At 49.8% G+C, this 23,947-nt stretch overlaps 1 protein-coding gene across 1 annotated transcript; it reads left to right on the top strand.

Moving 5' to 3' along the window:
* Window positions 1-721: 721 nt before the first annotated feature.
* On the top strand, window positions 722-23,198 carry CXXC1 (CXXC finger protein 1; the record flags this gene model as incomplete). The annotated part of the gene is made up of 5 exons (XM_072360939.1): window positions 722-906; window positions 11,384-11,591; window positions 16,692-16,802; window positions 21,955-22,004; window positions 23,102-23,198. Coding segments are annotated over 5 exons (651 nt in total), but the record flags the coding sequence as incomplete, so codon positions are not given.
* Window positions 23,199-23,947: the final 749 nt, after the last annotated feature.

The raw sequence follows: 23,947 nt of genomic DNA, 5'->3' as shown, positions 1-23,947 counted from the left end.
TGCTGCTTGCATTGCTGCTTGCGGTGCTGGTTGCGGTGCTGATTGTGTTCCTGGTCGCGTTGCTGGTTGCATTGCTGGTTGCGTTGCTGGTTACATTACTGATTGCATTGCTCTTTGCGTTGCTGGTTGCATTGCTGGTTCTGGTTGCAGTGTGCTGGTTGCAGTGCTGGTTGCATTACTGATTGCATTACTGGTTGCATTGCTGGTTGCACTGCTGGCTGTGTTGCTGGTTGCATTACTGGTTGCATTGCTGATTGCATTACTGTTTGCATTGCTGATTGCATTACTGCTTGCATTGCTGGTTCTGGTTGCAGTGTGCTGGTTGCATTGCTGGTTGCATTGCTAATTGCATTGCTGGTTGCATTACTGGCTGTGTTGCTGGTTGTATTGCTGATTGCATTACTGCTTGCATTACTGCTTGCATTGCTGGTTCTGGTTGCAGTGTGCTGGTTGCATTACTGGCTGTGTTGCTGGTTGCATTGCTAATTGCATTACTGGTTGCATTGCTGGTTGCATTACTGGCTGTGTTGCTGATTGCATTGCTGGTTGCGTTGCTGGTTGCGTTGCTGATTGTGTTGCTGATTGCATTACTGGTTGCAGTGTGCTGGTTCTGGTTGCAGTGTGCTGGTTCTGTTGCTGCTTGCGTTGCTGCTTGCATTGCTGGCATTGCAGCTGGCTCAGTCTGCGCTGCTGCATGGTTGCCGTTTGTGTGTTGCTGCAGAAGGAGGAGCGCTACAAACGGCACCGTCAGAAGCCGCGGCACCGCGAGCGGAACCGGCACCCGGAGCGATGCGACGCCCGCGACCCCGCAGCCAGCGGACAATGCCTGGGGCCCGGCTGCACCCGGCCTGCAAGGCCGCCATCCAAGTACTGCAGCGAGGCATGCGGCATCAAACTGGCTGCTAAGTGAGTCCTGCCTGGGGGTGGGGGGGGAGCGATGCAACCACGCAATGCTGTGCAACACCATGCGACACAATGCAACGCCCCATGCAACCATGCAACACCCCATGCAACACTATTCAACACCATGCAACACCCCATGCAACACGATGCATCACGATGCAACCCCATGCAACACCCCATGCAACATGATGCATAACGATGCGACACCATGCAACGCCATGTAACACAATGCAACACCCCATGCAACACAATGCAACACAATGCAATACCATGCAATGTCGTGCAACACAGTGCAACCATGCAATACCATACGACACAATGCAACACCCCACGTAACATAATGCAACCATGCAATACCATGCAACACCCCATGCAACACAATGCGACACCATGCAACACCATGCAACCACGCAATACCATGCAACACAACGCAACACCATGCAACGCAATGCGACATCATGCAATGCTGTGCAACACAATGCAATTGTATGCAACACCATGCAACACAATGCAATGGCATGCAACACAATGCAACACCCCATGCAACACCATGCAACACTATTCAACACCATGCAACACCATGTAACACCATGCAATGGCATGCAACACAATGCAACACAATGCAACCATGCAATACCATGCAACACAATGCAACACCATGCTACATGATGCACCACCATGCAACCTGATGCACCACCATGCAACACCATGCAGCACCATGCAACACCATGCAGCACCATGCAACACCATGCAGCACCATGCACCATGGGGCACTTCCGGGCACCACCATACAACACAATGCAACACCATGCAACATGATGCATCACAATGCAACATAATGCAACACCCCATGCAACATGATGCATCACGATGCAACACAATGCAACACCCCATGCAATACCCCATGCAACACAATGCAACACCATGCAACACCATGCAACAACACCACGCAACACAGTGCAACACCCCATGCCACCAGCGGGCAATGCCTGGGGCCCGGCTGCACCCGGCCTGCAAGGCCGCCATCCAAGTACTGCAGCGAGGCCTGCGGCATCAAACTGGCTGCTAAGTGAGTCCTGCCTGGGGATGGGGGGGAGCGATGCAACCACGCAATACCATGCAACACCATGCAATGCCGTGCAACACAGTGCAACCATGCAATACCATGCAACAGAATGCAACACCATGCAATGGCATGTAACACAATGCAACACCATGCAACACAATGCAACCATGCAACACAATGCGATGGCATGCGACAACATGCAACACAGTGCATCACCCCATGCAACACAATACAACCATGCAACACCACGCAACACCCCATGTAACATAATGCAACCATGCAATACCATGCAACACCCCGTGCAACACAATGCAACCATGCAATGCCATGCAACACAGTGCAACACCCCATGCAACACAATGCAATACCATGCAACACAATACAATACCATGCAACACAATTCAACACCATGCAACCATGCAACACCATGTAACACAATGCAACACCATGCAACATGATGCATCACGATGCAACACATTGCAACCATGCAATACCATGCAACACAATGCAACGCCCCATGCAACCATGCAACACCATGCAACCATGCAACACTATTCAACACCATGCAACAGAATATAACACCATGGAACACCATGCAACACTATTCAACACCATGCAACCACGCAATACCATGCAACACGATGCGACACCATGCAACACCCCACGTAACATAATGCAACCATGCAATACCATGCAACACCCCATGCAACACAATGCAACCATGCAATGCCATGCAATGCCTTGCAACATGATGCAACACAATGCAACCATGCAACACCATGCAACACAGTGCAACACCCCATGCAACACAATGCAATACCATGCAACACAATACAATACCATGCAACACAATGCAACACCATGCAACACAATGCAACATTATGCAATGCTGTGAAACACAATGCAATGCTGTGCAACACCATGCAACACAATGCAATGGCATGCAACACAATGCAACACAATGCAACCATGCAATACCATGTAACACAATGCAACACCATGCAACATGATGCAGCACCATGCAACATGATGCAGCACCATGCAACACCATGCACCATGGGGCACTTCCGGGCACCACCATACAACACAATGCAACACCATGCAACATGATGCATCACAACGCAACATAATGCAACACCCCATGCAACATGATGCATCACGATGCAACACCATGCAACGCCATGTAACACAATGCAACACCCCATGCAATACCCCATGCAACACAATGCAACACAATGCAACACCATGCAATGTCGTGCAACACAGTGCAACCATGCAACACCATGCAATACCATGCAACACAATGCAACACCATGCAATGGCATGTAACACAATGCAACACCATGCAACACAATGCAACCATGCAACACAATGCGATGGCATGCGACAACATGCAACACAGTGCATCACCCCATGCAACACAATACAACCACGCAACACCACGCAACACCCCATGTAACATAATGCAACCATGCAATACCATGCAACACCCCGTGCAACACAATGCAACCATGCAATGCCATGCAACACAGTGCAACACCCCATGCAACACAATGCAATACCATGCAACACAATACAATACCATGCAACACAATTCAACACCATGCAACCATGCAACACCATGGAACATGATGCAACACCATGCAACACCATGTAACACAATGCAACACCATGCAACATGATGCATCACGATGCAACACATTGCAACCATGCAATACCATGCAACACAATGCAACGCCCCATGCAACCATGCAACACCATGCAACCATGCAACACTATTCAACACCATGCAACAGAATATAACACCATGGAACACCATGCAACACTATTCAACACCATGCAACCACGCAATACCATGCAACACGATGCGACACCATGCAACACCCCACGTAACATAATGCAACCATGCAATACCATGCAACACCCCATGCAACACAATGCAACCATGCAATACCATGTAACACAATGCAACACCATGCAACATGATGCAGCACCATGCAACATGATGCAGCACCATGCAACACCATGCACCATGGGGCACTTCCGGGCACCACCATACAACACAATGCAACACCATGCAACATGATGCATCACAACGCAACATAATGCAACACCCCATGCAACATGATGCATCACGATGCAACACCATGCAACGCCATGTAACACAATGCAACACCCCATGCAATACCCCATGCAACACAATGCAACACAATGCAACACCATGCAATGTCGTGCAACACAGTGCAACCATGCAACACCATGCAATACCATGCAACACAATGCAACACCATGCAATGGCATGTAACACAATGCAACACCATGCAACACAATGCAACACAATGCAACCATGCAACATAATGCGATGGCATGCGACAACATGCAACACAGTGCATCACCCTATGCAACACAATACAACCATGCAACACCATGGAACATGATGTAACACCATGCAATTCCATGCAACACCCCATGCAACACCATGCAATACCATGTAACACAATGCAACACCATGCAGCACCATGCAACACCATGCAACCATGCAATGCCATACAACACAAGGCAACTCCATGCAATACAATGCAACCATGCAACACCACGCAACACCACGCAACACCATGCAACATGATGCATCACAGTGCAACCATGCAATGCCATGCAACACGATGCAACACCCCATGCAACACAATGCAACCATGCAACACCATGCAATGCCATGCAACACAATGCAACGCCCCATGCAACACAATGCAACCATGCAACACAATGCAATGGCATGCCACACCACACAACACAGTGCAACACCCTATGCAACACCATGCAACATGATGCATCACGATGCAACACAGTACAACACCTCATGCAACACAATGCAACCATGCAATACCATGTAACACAATGCAACACCATGCAACACCCCATGCAACATGATGCATCACAATGCAATGGCATGCAACACAGTGCAACACCTCATGCAACACAATGCAACACCATGCAACACAATGCGACACCATGCAACACCATGCAACCACGCAATACCATGCAACACAATGCAACACCATGCAACGCAATGCAACATCATGCAATGCTGTGCAACACAATGCAATGGCATGCAACACAATGCAACACCCCATGCAACACCATGCAACACTATTCAACACCATGCAACACCATGTAACACAATGCAATGGCATGCAACACAAGGCAACCATGCAATACCATGTAACACAATGCAACACCATGCAACATGATGCAGCACCATGCAACACCATGCACCATGGGGCACTTCCGGGCACCACCATACAACACAATGCAACACCATGCAACATGATGCATAACGATGCGACACCATGCAACGCCATGTAACACAATGCAACACCCCATGCAACACAATGCAGCCACACAATACCATGCAACACAATGCAACATGATGCATCACGATGCAAGACCATGCAATGCTGTGCAACCCAATGCAATGGCATGCAACACAATGCAACACCCCATGCAACATGATACATCACGATGCAACACAATGCAACACCCCATGCAACATGATGCATCACGATGCAACACCATGCAACGCCATGTAACACAATGCAACACCCCATGCAACACTATTCAACACCATGCAACAGAATATAACACCATGGAACACCATGCAACACTATTCAACACCATGCAACCATGCAACACCATGCAATTCCATGCAACACCCCATGCAACACCATGCAATACCATGTAACACAATGCAACACCATGCAGCACCATGCAACACCATGCAACCATGCAATGCCATACAACACAAGGCAACTCCATGCAATACAATGCAACCATGCAACACCACGCAATACCATGTAACACCATGCAACATGATGCATCACAGTGCAACACAATGCAACGCCGTGCAACACCATGCAACACCCCATGCAACACAATGCAACCATGCAACACCATGCAATGCCATGCAACACGATGCAACACCCCATGCAACACAATGCAACCATGCAACACCATGCAATGCCATGCAACACAATGCAACACCCCATGCAACACAATGCAACCATGCAACACCATGCAACACAATGCAATACCATGCAACACAATGCAACACCAATGCAACCATGCAACACCATGGAACATGATGCAACGCCGTGCAACACCATGCAACACAATGCAACCATGCAATACCATGTAACACCCTGCAACATGATGCATCGTGATGCAACACAATGCAACACCATGCAACATGATGCATCACGATGCAACACAGTGCAACACAGTGCAACCATGCAATACCATGTAACACAATGCAACACCATGCAACACAATGCGACACCATGCAACACAATGCAACACCATGCAACGCAATGCAACATCATGCAATGCTGTGCAACACAATGCAATGGTATGCAACACCATGCAACACAATGCAATGGCATGCAACACACTGCAACACCCCATGCAACACCATGCAACACTATTCAACACCATGCAACACCATGTAACACAATGCAATGCCATGCAACGCTGTGCGACACCATGCAACACAATGCAATGGCATGCAACACAATGCAACACAATGCAACCATGCAATACCATCTAACACAATGCAACACCATGCAACATGATGCACCACCATGCAACCTGATGCACCACCATGCAACATGATGCAGCACCATGCAGCACCATGCAACACCATGCACCATGGGGCACTTCCGGGCACCACCATACAACACAATGCAACACCATGCAACATGATACATCACAATGCAACATAATGCAACACCCCATGCAACATGATGCATCACGATGCAACACCATGCAACGCCATGTAACACAATGCAACACCCCATGCAATACCCCATGCAACACAATGCAACACCATGCAATGCCGTGCAACACAGTGCAACCATGCAACACCATGCAATACCATGCAACACAATGCAACACCATGCAATGGCATGTAACACAATGCAACACCATGCAACACTATGCAACACAATGCAACCATGCAACATAATGCGATGGCATGCAACAACATGCAACACAGTGCATCACCCCATGCAACACAATACAACCATGCAACACCATGCATCATGATGCAACACAGTGCAACACAATGCAACCATGCAACACCATGGAACATGATGTAACACCATGCAATTCCATGCAACACCCCATGCAACACCATGCAACATGATGCATCACAGTGCAACACAATGCAACACCATGCAATGCCGTGCAACACCATGCAACACCCCATGCAACATAATGCAACCATGCAACACCATGCAATGCCATGCAACACGATGCAACACCCCATGCAACACAATGCAACCATGCAACACAGTGCAACACCCCATGCAATACAATGCAATACCATGCAACACAATACAATACCATGCAATACCATGCAACACAATTCAACACCATGCAACCATGCAACACCATGGAACATGATGCAACACCATGCAACACCATGCAACACCATGTAACACAATGCAACACCATTCAACACCATGCAACATGATGCATCACGATGCAACACAATGCAACCATACAATACCATGTAACACAATGCAATACCATACAACACAATGCAACGCCATGCAACCATGCAACACCATGGAACATGATGCAACACCATGCAACACAATGCAACACCATGCAACACAATGCAACCATGCAATACCATGTAACACAATGCAACTATGCAACACCATGGAACACGATGCAACATGATGCAACACCATGCAACACCACGCAACACAATGCAATACCATACAACACAATGCAACGCCATGCAACACAATGCAATGGCATGCAACACCGTGCAACATGGTGCATCAAGATGCAACACTATTCAACACCATGCAACATGATGCATCATGATGCAACACCATGTAACACAATGCAACACCATGCAACGCCGTGCAACACAAGGCCCTATAATCACCAACCAGGCCCTATAATAACCAACCAGGCCCTATAGTGACCAGGCCCTATATTAACCATGCCCTATAATAACCAACCAGGCCCTATGCTAACCTTGCCCTATAGTGACCAGGCCCTATAGTGACTAGGCCCTATAATAACCATACCCTATATTGACCATACCCTATAGTGACCATGCCCTATAGTGACCATACCCTATAGTGACCATACCCTATAGTGACCATACCCTATATTAACCATACCCTATATTGACCATACCCTATAATAACCATACCCTATAGTGACCATACCCTATAGTGACCATCCCCTATATTGACCATCCCCTATATTGACCATTCCCTATATTGACCATACCCTATATTGATCATACCCTATAGTGACCATACCCTATATTGACTAGTCCCTATATTAACCAGTCCCAATATGGACCATACCCTATATGGACCATACCCTATAGTGACCATACCCTATATTGACCATACCCTATATTGACCATCCCCTATATGGACCATACCCTATATGGACCATACCCTATAGTGACCATACCCTATATTGACCATACCCTATAGTGACCATACCCTATATTGACCAGTCCCTATATTGACCATCCCCTATATTGACCATCCCCTATATTGACCATACCCTATAGTGACCATACCCTATATTGACCATCCCCTATATTGACCATCCCCTATATTGACCATACCCTATATGGACCATACCCTATATTGACCATACCCTATATGGACCATACCCTATAGTGACCAGTCCCTATAATAACCAGCCCCTATAATAACCAGTCCCTATAATAACCAGTCCCTATAATACCCATCCCCTATAATACCCATCCCCTATAATACCCATACCCTATAATACCCATCCCCTATAATACCCATCCCCTATAATACCCATACCCTATAATACCTATACCCTATAATACCCATACCCCATAATACCCATCCCCTATAATACCCATCCCCTATAACACCCATCCCCTATAATACCCATCCCCTATAATACCCATCCCCTATAATATCCATCCCCTATAATACCCATACCCTATAATACCCATCCCCTATAATACCCATCCCCTATAATACCCATACCCTATAATACCTATACCCTATAATACCCATACCCCATAATACCCATCCCCTATAATACCCATACCCTATAATACCCATCCCCTATAATACCCATCCCCTATAATACCCATCCCCTATAATACCCATCCCCTATAATACCCATACCCTATAATACCCATACCCTATAATACCCATCCCCTATAATACCCATCCCCTATAATACCCATACCCTATAATACCCATACCCTATAATACCCATACCCTATAACACCCATACCCTATAACACCCATACCCTATAATACCCATACCCTATAATACCCATACCCTATAATACCCATCCCCTATAATACCCATCCCCTATAATACCCATCCCCTATAATACCCATCCCCTATAATACCCATCCCCTATAATACCCATCCCCTATAATACCCATCCCCTATAATACCCATACCCTATAATACCCATCCCCTATAATACCCATCCCCTATAATACCCATCCCCTATAATACCCATCCCCTATAATACCCATCCCCTATAATACCCATACCCTATAATACCCATACCCTATAATACCCATACCCTATAATACCCTATAATACCCATACCCTATAATAACCCTATATGTTCCCTATATCCAGCTGTATCTATGAGATCCTCCCCCAGCGCATCCAGCAGTGGCAGCAGAGTCCTATAATACCCATACCCTATAATACCCATATCCTATAATAACCCTATAATACCCTATATAACCCTATATAACCCTATATCTCCCCATAGCCGTATCTATGAGATCCTTCCCCAGCGCATCCAGCAGTGGCAGCAGAGTCCTATAATACCCATCCCCTATATTAACCCTATAATAACCCTATATTAACCCTATATCCCCATAGCCGTATCTATGAGATCCTGCCGCAGCGCATCCAGCAGTGGCAGCAGAGTCCTATAATACCCATATCCTATAATACCCTATAATACCCTATAATAACCCTATATAACCCTATATCTCCCCTATATCCCCATAGCCGTATCTATGAGATCCTGCCCCAGCGCATCCAGCAGTGGCAGCAGAGTCCTATAATACCCATACCCTATAATACCCATACCCTATAATACCCATACCCTATAATACCCTATAATAACCCTATAATAACCCTATAATAACCCTATATGTTCCCTATATCCAGCCGTATCTATGAGATCCTCCCGCAGCGCATCCAGCAGTGGCAGCAGAGTCCTATAATACCCATACCCTATAATACCCATACCCTATAATACCCATACCCTATAATACCCTATAATAACCCTATAATAACCCTATATAACCCTATATCTCCCCTATACCCCCAGCCGTATCTATGAGATCCTCCCCCAGCGCATCCAGCAGTGGCAGCAGAGTCCTATAATACCCATCCCCTATAGTAACCCTATATAACCCTATATAACCCTATATATCTCCCCATAGCCGTATCTATGAGATCCTGCCGCAGCGCATCCAGCAGTGGCAGCAGAGTCCTATAATACCCATCCCCTATATTAACCCTATAATAACCCTATATTAACCCTATATCCCCATAGCCGTATCTATGAGATCCTGCCGCAGCGCATCCAGCAGTGGCAGCAGAGTCCTATAATACCCATATCCTATAATACCCTATAATACCCTATAATAACCCTATATAACCCTATATCTCCCCTATATCCCCATAGCCGTATCTATGAGATCCTGCCCCAGCGCATCCAGCAGTGGCAGCAGAGTCCTATAATACCCATACCCTATAATACCCATACCCTATAATACCCATACCCTATAATACCCTATAATAACCCTATAATAACCCTATAATAACCCTATATGTTCCCTATATCCAGCCGTATCTATGAGATCCTCCCGCAGCGCATCCAGCAGTGGCAGCAGAGTCCTATAATACCCATACCCTATAATACCCATACCCTATAATACCCATACCCTATAATACCCTATAATAACCCTATAATAACCCTATATAACCCTATATCTCCCCTATACCCCCAGCCGTATCTATGAGATCCTCCCCCAGCGCATCCAGCAGTGGCAGCAGAGTCCTATAATACCCATCCCCTATAGTAACCCTATATAACCCTATATAACCCTATATATCTCCCCATAGCCGTATCTATGAGATCCTGCCGCAGCGCATCCAGCAGTGGCAGCAGAGTCCTATAATACCCATCCCCTATAATACCCATACCCTATATTAACCCTATATTAACCCTATATCCAGCCGTATCTATGAGATCCTGCCGCAGCGCATCCAGCAGTGGCAGCAGAGTCCTATAATACCCATCCCCTATAATACCCATACCCTATAATAACCCTATATGTTCCCTATATCCAGCCGTATCTATGAGATCCTTCCCCAGCGCATCCAGCAGTGGCAGCAAAGTCCTTGTGTGGCGGAGGAACACGGGAAGCGGCTCCTGGAGCGGATCCGCCGTGAGCAGCAACAGGCCAGAATGAAACTGCAGGACATGGAGCGGCGCTTCCACGAGCTCGAGGGGCTCATTGCGAGAGCTAAGGGGCACCCGGCCAGGGAGGATGAGGAGGTTGGACCTATAGAGTGACACAGAGACCCATAGATTGACCCATAGATTGACCTATAGACCCATAGAGTGACCCATAGGGGCTCATTGCAAGGGCCAAGGGGCACCCGGCCAGGGAGGATGAGGAGGTCGGACCTATAGAGTGACCCATAGACCCATAGAGTAACACATAGAGTGACCCATGGATGGACCCATAGGGGCTCATTGCCAGAGCTAAGGGGCACCCGGCCAGGGAGGATGAGGAGGTTGGAGCCAGAGAGTGACCCACAGACCCATAGAGTGACCCATAGATGGACACATAGACTGACCCATAGAGTGACCCATAGATGGAGCCATACATGGAGCCATACATGGAGCCATACATGGAGCCATAGAGTGACCCATAGGTATGGGAGGATGAGGAGGTTGGACCCATAGAGTGACACATAGAGTGACCCATAGATGGACCCATAGATGGACCCATAGGGGCTCATTGCCAGGGCTAAGGGGCACCCGGCCAGGGAGGATGAGGAGGTCGGAACCATAGATGGACCTATAGACCCATGGATGGACCCATAGATGGACCCATAGATCGACCCATAGAGTGACCCATAGATGGAGCCATAGATGGAGCCATTGACTGACCCATAGATACGGGAGGATGAGGAGGTCAGACCCATAGACTGACCCATAGACCCATAGATGGAGCCATAGACTGACCCATAGATGGACCCATAGATTGAGCCATAGAGGGAGCCATAGATGGACCCATAGATGGAGCCATAGACGGACCCATAGATGGAGCCATAGACTGACCCATAGATGGAGCCATAGATGGACCCATAGATGGAGCCATAGACTGACCCATAGATATGGGAGGATGAGGAGGTCAGACCCATAGATCGACCCATAGACCCATAGATTGACCCATAGATAGACCCATGGAGGGAGACATAGATAGACCCATAGATGGAGCCATAGATGGACAAATAGACTGACCCATAGATATGGGAGGATGAGGAGGTCAGACCCATAGATTGACCCATAGAGTGACCCATAAATAGGCCCATAGAGTGACCCATAGATTGACCTATAGACCCATAGATGGACCCATAGATGGACCCATAGACTGACCCATAGATTGACCCATTGATGGACACATAGAGTGACCCATAGAGGGACCCATAGATGGACCCATAGATGGACCCATAGATGGACCCATAGGGGCTCATTGCCAGGGCTAAGGGGCACCCGGCCAGGGAGGATGAGGAGGTCGGACACATAGAGTGACCATAGACCCATAGAGTGACCCATAGATTGACACATAGACCCATGGATGGACCCATAGGGGCTCATTGCGAGAGCCAAGGGGCACCCGGCCAGGGAGGATGAGGAGGTTGGACCTATAGAGTGACACAGAGACCCATAGATTGACCCATAGATTGACCTATAGACCCATAGAGTGACCCATAGGGGCTCATTGCCAGGGCTAAGGGGCACCCGGCCAGGGAGGATGAGGAGGTTGGAGCCATAGAGTGACCATAGACCCATAGAGTGACCCATAGATGGAGCCATAGATGGACCCATAGATATGGGAGGATGAGGAGGTCAGACCCATAGATGGACCCATAGACCCATAGAGTGACCCATAGATGGAGCCATAGATGGAGCCATAGGGTGACCCATAGATATGGGAGGATGAGGAGGTTGGACCCATAGATGGAGCCATAGAGTGACCCATAGAGGGACCCATAGAGGGACCCATAGATGGAGCCATAGAGTGACCCATAGATGGACCCATAGATGGAGCCATAGATGGACCCATAGGGGCTCATTGCGAGAGCCAAGGGGCACCCGGCCAGGGAGGATGAGGAGGTCGGAACCATAGAGTGACCATAGACCCATAGAGTGACACATAGATGGACCCATAGATTGACCCATAGATGGAGCCATAGAGTGACCCATAGATGGAGCCATAGAGTGACCCATAGATTGACCCATAGATGGAGCCATAGGGGCTCATTGCCAGGGCCAAGGGGCACCCGGCCAGGGAGGATGAGGAGGTCGGACCTATAGAATGACCCATAGATGGAGCCATAGACACATAGACTGACCCATAGATGGAGCCATAGATGGACCCATAGATGGAGCCATAGATTGACCCATAGATGGAGCCATAGGGGCTCATTGCGAGAGCAAAGGGGCACCCAGCCAGGGAGGATGAGGAGGTCGGACCCATAGATTGACCCATAGATGGAGCCATAGATTGACCCATAGATTGACCCATAGATGGAGCCATAGATGGACCCATAGGGGCTCATTGCCAGAGCCAAGGGGCACCTGGCCAGGGAGGATGAGGAGGTTGGACCTATAGAGTGACCATAGACCCATAGATTGACCCATAGAGTGACCCATAGATGAAGCCATAGATGGAGCCATAGATGGAGCCATAGAGTGACCCATAGATGGACCCATAGATTGACCCATAGATGGACCCATAGGGGCTCATTGCCAGGGCCAAGGGGCACCCGGCCAGGGAGGATGAGGAGGTTGGACACATAGAGTGACCATAGACCCATAGAGTGACCCATAGATGGACCCATAGATTGAACAATAGAGTGACCCATAGAGGGACCCATAGATGGACCCATAGATGGACCCATAGATGGACCCATAGGGGCTCATTGCAAGAGCAAAGGGGCACCCGGCCAGGGAGGATGAGGAGGTCAGAGCCATAGATGGACCCATAGACCCATAGATTGACCCATAGAGTGACCCATAGATGAAGCCATAGATGGAGCCATAGATGGAGCCATAGAGTGACCCATAGATAGACCCATAGATTGACCCATAGACCCATAGATGGACCCATAGATGGAGCCATAGAGTGACCCATAGATGGACACATAGATGGACCCATGGATGGACCCATAGAGGGACCCATAGATGGACCCATAGATGGACCCATAGATGGACCCATAGATGGACCCATAGGGGCTCATTGCCAGAGCTAAGGGGCACCCGGCCAGGGAGGATGAGGAGGTCGGACCCATAGAGTGACCATAGACCCATAGAGGGACCCATAGATGGAGCCATAGAGTGACCCATAGACCCATAGAGTGACCAATAGAGTGACCCATAGAGTGACCCATAGACCCATAGAGTGACCCATAGATGGACCCATAGACCCATAGAGTGACCCATAAATAGGCCCATAGAGTGACCCATAGATTGACCCATAGACCCATAGTGGGACCCATAGATGGAGCCATAGATGGAGCCATAGAGTGACCCATAGATGGACCCATAGATTGACCCATTGATGGAGCCATAGATGGAGCCATAGATGGAGCCATAGGGGCTCATTGACAGAGCCAAGGGGCACCCGGCCAGGGAGGATGAGGAGGTCGGACCCATAGAGTGACCATAGACCCATAGAGTGACCCATAGATGGAGCCATAGATGGAGCCATAGGGGCTCATTGCCAGGGCCAAGGGGCACCCGGCCAGGGAGGATGAGGAGGTCAGAACCAGAGAGTGACCATAGACCCATAGAGTGACCCATAGATTGACCCATGGATGGACCCATAGAGTGACTCATAGATTGAGCCACAGACCCATAGAGTGACCCATAGATGGAGCCATAGACTGACCCATAGATGGACCCATAGAGTGACCCATAGACAGACCCATAGATGGAGCCATAGAGTGACACATAGATGGACCCATAGATTGACCCATAGACTGACCCATAGAGTAACCCTTAGAGTAGCCCATAGATGGACCCATAGAGGGACCCATAGATTGACCCATAGATATGGGAGGATGAGGAGGTCAGACCCATAGAGTGACCCATAGATGGACCCGTAGATTGACCCGTAGAGTGACCCATAGATGGAGCCATAGACTGACCCATAGACTGACCCATAGAGTGACCGATAGACCCATAGATTGACCCATAGATGGATCCATAGATGGAGCCATAGATTGACCCATAGATATGGGAGGATGAGGAGGTCAGACCCATAGATTGACCCATAGACTGACCCATAGACAGATGAGCTCAATGGGCTCCCCTATAGGTGCTGTTAGGTCCCTATAGACGTCCCTCTGATCCTATAGATGCCTTTTAGAACCCATTGGTGAACCCCTGTCCCTATAGGTCCCCCCCATCCCCTATAGGTGCCCCCCATCCCCTATAGGTCCCCCCCATCCCCTATAGATCCCCCCCATCCCCTATAGGTCCCCCCCATCCCCTGTATCCCCCCCATCCCCTGTATCCCCCCCCATCCCCTATAGGTGCTGTTAGGTCCCTATAGACGTCCCTCTGATCCTATAGATGCCTTATAGAACCTATTGGTGGCCCCCCCGTCCCTATAGGTCCCCCCCCTGTCCCTATAGGTCCCCCCCTGGCCCTATAGATCCCCCCCTATCCCTATAGATCCCTATAGGTCCCCCCCATCCCCTATATCCCCCCCATCCCCTATAGGTGCCCCCCATCCCCTATAGGTCCCACCCTGTCCCTATAGATCCCCCCCGTCCCCATAGATCCCTATAGGTCCCCCCCATCCCCTATAGATCCCCCCCTGTCCCTATAGATCCCCCTCTGTCCCTATAGATCCCTCTAGGTCCCCCCTGTCCCTATAGATCCCTATAGATCCCCCCCATCCCCTATAGATCCCCCCCCATCCCCTATAGGTGCCCCCCAGCCCCTATAGATCCCCCCCATCCCCTATAGATCCCCCCCATCCCCTATATCCCCCCCCATCCCCTATAGATCCCCCCTGTCCCTATAGGTCCCCCCCTGTCCCTATATCCCCCCCCTGTCCCTATAGGTCCCCCCCTGTCCCTATAGATCCCCCCTGTCCCTATAGGTCCCCCCCTGTCCCTATAGGTCCCCCCCTGTCCCTATAGGTCTCCCCCATCCCCTATAGATCCCTCCCTGTCCCTATAGATCCCTATTGGTGCCCCCCCATCCCCTACAGATGCCCCCCATCCCCTATTGGTGCCCCCCCATCCCCTATAGGTGCCCCCCATCCCCTATAGGTCCCCCCCATCCCCTATAGATCCCTATAGGTCCCTATAGATCCTATATGTCCCCCCCATCCCCTCTATCCCCCCCCAGACCAACGATGGTGACAGTGAGGACACAGACCTGCAGATCTTCTGCGTCTCCTGCGGGCACCCCATTAACCCCAAGGTGGCACTGAGGCACATGGAGCGATGCTACGCCAAGGTATGGGGGGCTATAGGGGATAGGGGATATAGGGTCCCTATGGGGGATATAGGGTCCCTAGGGGGGATGTAGGGTCCCTATGGGGGATATAGGGGGGGCTATGGGGGATATAGGGTCCCTATGGGGATGTAGGGTCCCTATGGGGGATATAGGGTCCCTAGGGGGGATATAGGGTCTATAGGGTCCCTAGGGGGGATATAGGGTCCCTATGGGGGATATAGGGTCCCTATGGGGGGATATAGGGGGGCTATGGGGGATGTAGGGGGGGCTATGGGGGATGTAGGGGGGGCTATGGGGGATGAAGGGGGGGCTATGGGGGATATAGAGTGGGCTATGGGGGATATAGGGTCCCTATGGGGATATAGGGTGGGCTATGGGGGATATAGGGTGGGCTATGGGGGATGTAGGGGGGGCTATGGGGGATATAGGGTGGGCTATGGGGGATATAGGGGGGGCTATGGGGGATATAGGGGGGGCTATGGGGGATATAGGGTGGGCTATGGGGATGTAGGGGGGGCTATGGGGGATATAGGGTCCCTATGGGGGATATAGGGTGGGCTATGGGGGATATAGGGTCCCTATGGGCGATATAGGGGGGGCTATGGGGGATATAGGGTCCCTATGGGGGATATAGGGGGGGCTATGGGGGATATAGGGTCCCTATGGGGGATATAGGGGGGGCTATGGGGGATATAGGGTGGGCTATGGGGGATGTAGGGTCCCTATGGGGGATGTAGGGGGGGCTATGGGGGATATAGGGTGGGCTATGGGGGATGTAGGGTCCCTATGGGGGATGTAGGGGGGGCTATGAGGGATATAGGGTGGGCTATGGGGGATGTAGGGTCCTATGGGGGATGTAGGGGGGGCTATGAGGGATATAGGGTGGGCTATGGGGAATGTAGGGGGGGCTATGGGGGATATAGGGTGGGCTATGGGAGATATAGGGGGGGCTATGGGGGATATAGGGTCCCTAGGGGGGATATAGGGTCCCTATCGGGGAAATAGGGTCCCTAGGGGGGATATAGGGTCCCTATGGGGGATATAGGGTCCCTAGGGGGGATATAGGGTCCCTATGGGGGATATAGGGTCCCTATGGGGGGATATACAGGGGGCTATGGGGCCTATAGGGGGATAGGGGGGATATAGGGTCCCCTAGGGGGGATATAGGGTCCCTATGGGGGATATACGGTCCCTATGGGGGGATATAGGGGGGCTATGGGGGATGTAGGGGGGGCTATGGGGGATATAGGGGTCCCTATGGGGGATATAGGGGGGGCTATGGGGGATATAGGGTCCCTATGGGGGATATAGGGTGTGCTATGGGGGATGTAGGGGGGGGCTATGGGGGATATAGGGTCCCTATGGGGGATATAGGGTGGGCTATGGGGGATATAGGGTCCCTATGGGGGATATAGGGTCCCTAGGGGGGATATAGGGGGGGCTATGGGGGATATAGGGTGGGCTATAGGGGCTATGGGGGATATAGGGGGGGCTATGGGGGATGTAGGGTGGGCTATGGGGGATATAGGGTCCCTATGGGGGATATAGGGGGGGGCTATGGGGGATATAGGGTCCCTATGGGGGATATAGGGTCCCTAGGGGGGATATAGGGTGGGCTATGGGGGATATAGGGGGGGCTATGGGGGATGTAGGGTGGGCTATGGGGGATGTAGGGGGGGCTATGGGGGATATAGGGGGGGGCTATGGGGGATATAGGGTCCCTATGGGGGATATAGGGGGGGCTATGGGGGATATAGGGTCCCTAGGGGGGATGTAGGGGGGGGCTATGGGGGATATAGGGTCCCTATGGGGATGTAGGGTCCCTATGGGGGATATAGGGTCCCTATGGGGGGATATAGGGGGGGGCTATGGGGGATATAGGGTCCTATGGGGATGTAGGGTCCCTATGGGGGATATAGGGTCCCTATGGGGGGATATAGGGGGGGCTATGGGGGATATAGGGTCCCTATGGGGGATATAGGGTCCCTATGGGGGATGTAGGGGGGGGTATGGGGGATATAGGGTCCCTATGGGGGATATAGGGTCCCTATGGGGGATATAGGGTGGGCTATCGGGGATATAGGGTCCCTATGGGAGGATATAGGGTCCCTATGGGGGATATAGGGGGGGCTATGGGGGATATAGGGTCCCTATGGGGGATATAGGGTGGGCTATGGGGGATATAGGGGGGGCTATGGGGGATATAGGGTCCCTATGGGGGATATAGGGTCCCTAGGGGGGATATAGGGGGGACTATGGGGGATGTAGGGGGGGGCTATGGGGGATATAGGGTCTATAGGGTCCCTATGGGGGATATAGGGTCCCTAGGGGGGATATAGGGGGGGGCTATGGGGGATATAGGGTCCCTATGGGGGATATAGGGTCCCTATGGGGGATGTAGGGGGGGCTATGGGGGATATAGGGTCCCTAGGGGGATATAAGGGGGGACTATGGGGGATGTAGGGGGGGCTATGGGGGATATAGGGGGGGGCTATGGGGGATATAGGGTCCCTATGGGGGATATAGGGGGGGCTATGGGGGATATAGGGTCCCTATGGGGGATATAGGGTCCCTATGGGGGTAATAAGGGGGGCTATGGGGGATATAGGGTGGGCTATGGGGGATGTAGGGGGGGCTATGGGGGATATAGGGTGGGCTGTGGGGGCTATGGGGGATATAGGGTGGGCTGTGGGGGATATAGGGGGGGCTATGGGGGATATAGGGTGGGCTGTGGGGGCTATGGGGGATATAGGGTGGGCTATGGGGGATGTAGGGGGGGCTATGGGGGATATAGGGTGGGCTGTGGGGGCTATGGGGGATATAGGGTGGGCTGTGGGGGATATAGGGGGGGCTATGGGGATATAGGGTGGGCTATGGGGGATGTAGGGGGGGCTATGGGGGATATAGGGTCCCTATGGGGGATATAGGGTCCCTATGGGGGTAATAAGGGGGGCTATGGGGGATATAGGGTGGGCTATGGGGGATGTAGGGGGGGCTATGGGGGATATAGGGTGGGCTGTGGGGGCTATGGGGGATATAGGGTGGGCTGTGGGGGGATATAGGGGGGGCTATGGGGGATATAGGGTGGGCTATGGGGGATGTAGGGGGGGCTATGGGGGATATAGGGTCCCTATGGGGGATGTAGGGTGGGCTATGGGGGATATAGGGGGGGCTATGGGGGATATAGGGTCACCATGTGGGGTTCTATGGGGGTTATTGGGAGCTATAGGGGATATAAGGGCTGTGAGGTTGGGATCTATAGGGGTTGTGGGGTCTATAGGGTCTATTGGGACCTATAGGGGTTATGGGGTCTATAGGGGTTATGGAGTCTATAGGTTCTATTGGGATCTATAGGGGTTATGGGGTCTGTAGGGTCTATTGGGATCTATAGGTGTTATGTTGCTATAGGGGATGTATAGGCTGCAGTATTGGGTCCTATAGGGGTTCTATAGGGTCCCCTCTGGGGGATAGAGGGTGGGCTATGGGGATATAGGGTCGTCAGGTGGGGTTCTATGGGGGTTATTGGGTGCTATAGGGAATATAAGGGCTGTGAGGTTGGGATCTATGGGGTTATGGGGTCTATTGGGATCTATAGCGGGTTATGGGGTCTATAGGGTCTGTTGGGATCTATGGGGGTTATGGGGTCTATAGGGTCTATTGGGATCTATAGGGGTTATGGGGTCTATTGGGACCTATAGGGGTTATGGCGTCTATTGGGGTTATGGAGTCTATAGGGGTTATGGGGTCTGTAGGTTCTATTGGGGTCAATAGGGGTTATGGGGTCTATAGGGTCTATTGGGATCTATAGGGGTTATGGGGTCTATAGGGTCTATTGGGATTTATAGAGGTTATGGGGTCTATTGGGATCTATAGGGTTATGGGATCTATAGGGTTATGGGGTCAATAGGGCCTATTGGGATCTATAGGGATTATGGGGTCTATAGGGTCTATTGGGGTCTATAAGGGTTATGGGGTCTATTGGGACCTATAGGGGTTATGGGGTCTATAGGGTCTATTGGGATCTGTAGGGGTTATGGGGTCTGTAGTTGTTATGGGGGTCTGTAGGGTCTATTGGGATCTATTAGGGTTATGGGGTCTATTGGGATCTAAAGGGGTTATGGGATCTATAGGGGTTATGGGGTCTATTGGGATCTATAGGGGTTATGGGGTCTGTAGGGTCTATTGGGATCTATAGGGGTTATGGGGTCTATAGGGTCTATTGGGGTCTATAGGGGTTATGGGGTCTGTAGGGTCTATTGGGATCTATAGGGATTATGGGGTCTATAGGGTCTATTGGGGTCTATAGGGGTTATGGGGTCTGTAGGGTCTATTGGGATCTATAGGGGTTATGGGGTCTATTGGGATCTATAGGGGTTATGGGGTCTATAGGGTCTATTGGGGTCTATAGGGTTATGGGGTCTATTGGATCTATAGGGGTTATGGGGTCTATAGGGTCTATTGGGGTCTATAGGGGTTATGGGGTCTGTAGGGTCTATTGGGATCTATAGGGGTTATGGGGTCTATTGGGATCTATAGGGTTATGGGGTCTATAGGGTCTATTGGGATCTATAGGGGTTATGGGGTCTATAGGTTCTATTGGGATCTATAGGGGTTGTGGGGTCTATAGGGTCTATTGGGACCTATAGGGGATATGGGGTCTATAGGGTCTATTGGGGTCTATAAGGGTTATGGGGTCTATTGGGACTATAGGGGTTATGGGGTCTATAGGGTCTATTGGGATCTATAGGGGTTATGGGTCTATAGGGTCTATTGGGACCTATAGGGGTTATGGGTTCTATTGGGTCTATTGTGATCTATAGGGGTTATGGGGTCTATAGGGTCTATTGGGGTCTATAAGGGTTATGGGGTCTATAGGGTCTATTGGGATCTATAGGGGTTATGGGGTCTCTAGGGTCTATTGGGATCTATAGGGTTATGGGGTCTATAGGTTCTATAGGGGTTATGGGGTCTATAGGGGTTATGGGGTCTATAGGGTCTATAGGGATCTATAGGGGTTATGGGGTCTATTGGGATCTATAGGGGTTGTGGGGTCTATAGGGTCCTATTGGGACCTATAGGGGTTATGGATCTATAGGGGTTATGGGGTCTATGTGGATCTATAGGGTCCCCCTAATGTTTGTGTCCCCCACAGTATGAGAGCCAGACGTCCTTCGGCTCCATGTACCCCACACGCATCGAAGGGTGAGTGACCCCAAAAGGACCCCAAAGTGACCCTAAAAGGACCCCAAAGAGACCCCAAATAAGTCCCTAAAGAGCCTCCAAATCCCAAAAGGACCCCAAAAGGACCATAAAGGGACCCCAAATTGACCCCAATTTGACCCCAAAGGGACCCCAAAGTGACCCCAAAGTGACCCCAAAGGAACCTCAAATTGACCCCAAAGGGACCCCAAATATGGGGTATTAATACTTAAATAACGGCTAATCAATGCCTAATCAATGTCTAATTAATGTCTAATCAATGCCTAATTAACAGCTAATTACTGCCTAATTAATGCCTAATTAATGTCTAATCAATGCCTAATCGATGCCTAATTAATGAGTAATTAATGTCTAATCAATGTCTAATCAGTGCCTAATTAATATCTAATTAATGTCTAATCAATGCCTAATCAATGCCTAATCAATGTCTAATACAATGCCTAATTAATATCTAATTAATGTCTAATCAATACCTAATCAATGCCTAATTATTGCCTAATCAATGTCTAATACAGTGCCTAATTAATATCTAATTAATGCCTAATCAATGCCTAATCTATGCCTAATTAATGTCTAATCAATGACTAATACAATGCCTAATTAATATCTAATTAATGTCTAATCAATACCTAATCAATGCCTAATTATTGCCTAATCAATGTCTAATACAGTGCCTAATTAATATCTAATTAATGCCTAATTAATGCCTAATCTATGCCTAATTAATGCCTAATTACTGCCTAATGAATGGCTAATCAATAATAATAACTAATGATTAATGAATAGCTGATTAATGTCTAATTAATATCTAATTAGTGGCTAATTGATTGATTGATTAACTTAACTCAATTAATTAACTAATTAATGCCTAATTAATTAATGGGTTAATTAATGAATCCTTTCAGTGCCACCGTCTGTTCTGCGACGTGTACAACCTAATGAATGGCTCATTAATGCCATAATTAATGGCTAATTACTGCTTAATTACTGCCTAATTAATGGCTAATTAATGCCTAATTCATATCTAATTACTGCCTAATTAATATCTAATTAACTAATGAATTACTTGCTGCTCTTAGTGCCACCCGTCTGTTCTGCGACGTGTACAACCCGCAGAGCAAAACCTACTGCAAGAGGCTGCAGGTGCTGTGCCCGGAGCACTGCAGGGAGCCCAAGGTCAGTGTATATGGGGGCTGTTATAGGGTCTCTTATAGGGTTATGGGGTCTGTATGGGGTCTGTATGGGGTTATGGGGTTATGGGGTCTGTATGGGGTCTGTATGGGGTTATGGGGTCTGTATGGGGTTATGGGGTCTGGATGGGGTTATGGGGTCTGTATGGGGTTATGGGGTCTGGATGCTGTCTGTTATAGGGTCAATATGGGGTTATGGGGTCTGTTATAGGGTCTGTATGGGGTTATGGGGTCTGTGAGGGGTTATGGGGTCTGTATGGGGTTATGGGGTCTGTGTGGGGTCTGGATGGGGTCTGGATGGGGTCTGTGTGGGGTTATGGTGTCTGTATGGGGTTATGGGGTCTGTGTGGGGTCTGTGTGGGGTCTGGATGGGGTCTGGATGGGGTTATGGTGTCTGGATGGGGTTATGGGGTCAGTATGGGGTCTGTTATGGGGTCTGTTATAGGGTCTGTATGGGGTTATGGGGTCTGTATGGGGTTATGGGGTCTGTATGGGGTTATGGGGTCTGTATGGGGTTATGGGGTCTGTATGGGTTACAAAACCTACTGCAAGAGGCTGCAGGTGCTGTGCCCGGAGCACTGCAGGGAGCCCAAGGTCAGTTATAGGGTCTGCTATAGGGTCTGTATGGGGTCTGTTGTAGGGTCTGTTATGGGGTCTGTATGGGGTTATGGGGTCTGTATGGGGTCTGTGTGGGGTCTGGATGGGGTTATGGGGTCTGTTATGGGGTCTGTATGA

Source organism: Excalfactoria chinensis, unplaced genomic scaffold (genome assembly GCF_039878825.1).
Source record: "Excalfactoria chinensis isolate bCotChi1 unplaced genomic scaffold, bCotChi1.hap2 Scaffold_415, whole genome shotgun sequence".
Taxonomy (NCBI): Eukaryota; Metazoa; Chordata; class Aves; order Galliformes; family Phasianidae; genus Excalfactoria; species Excalfactoria chinensis.
Note: the sequence above shows the minus strand (reverse complement) of the source record. Positions and strands in the feature narration are given on the sequence as shown.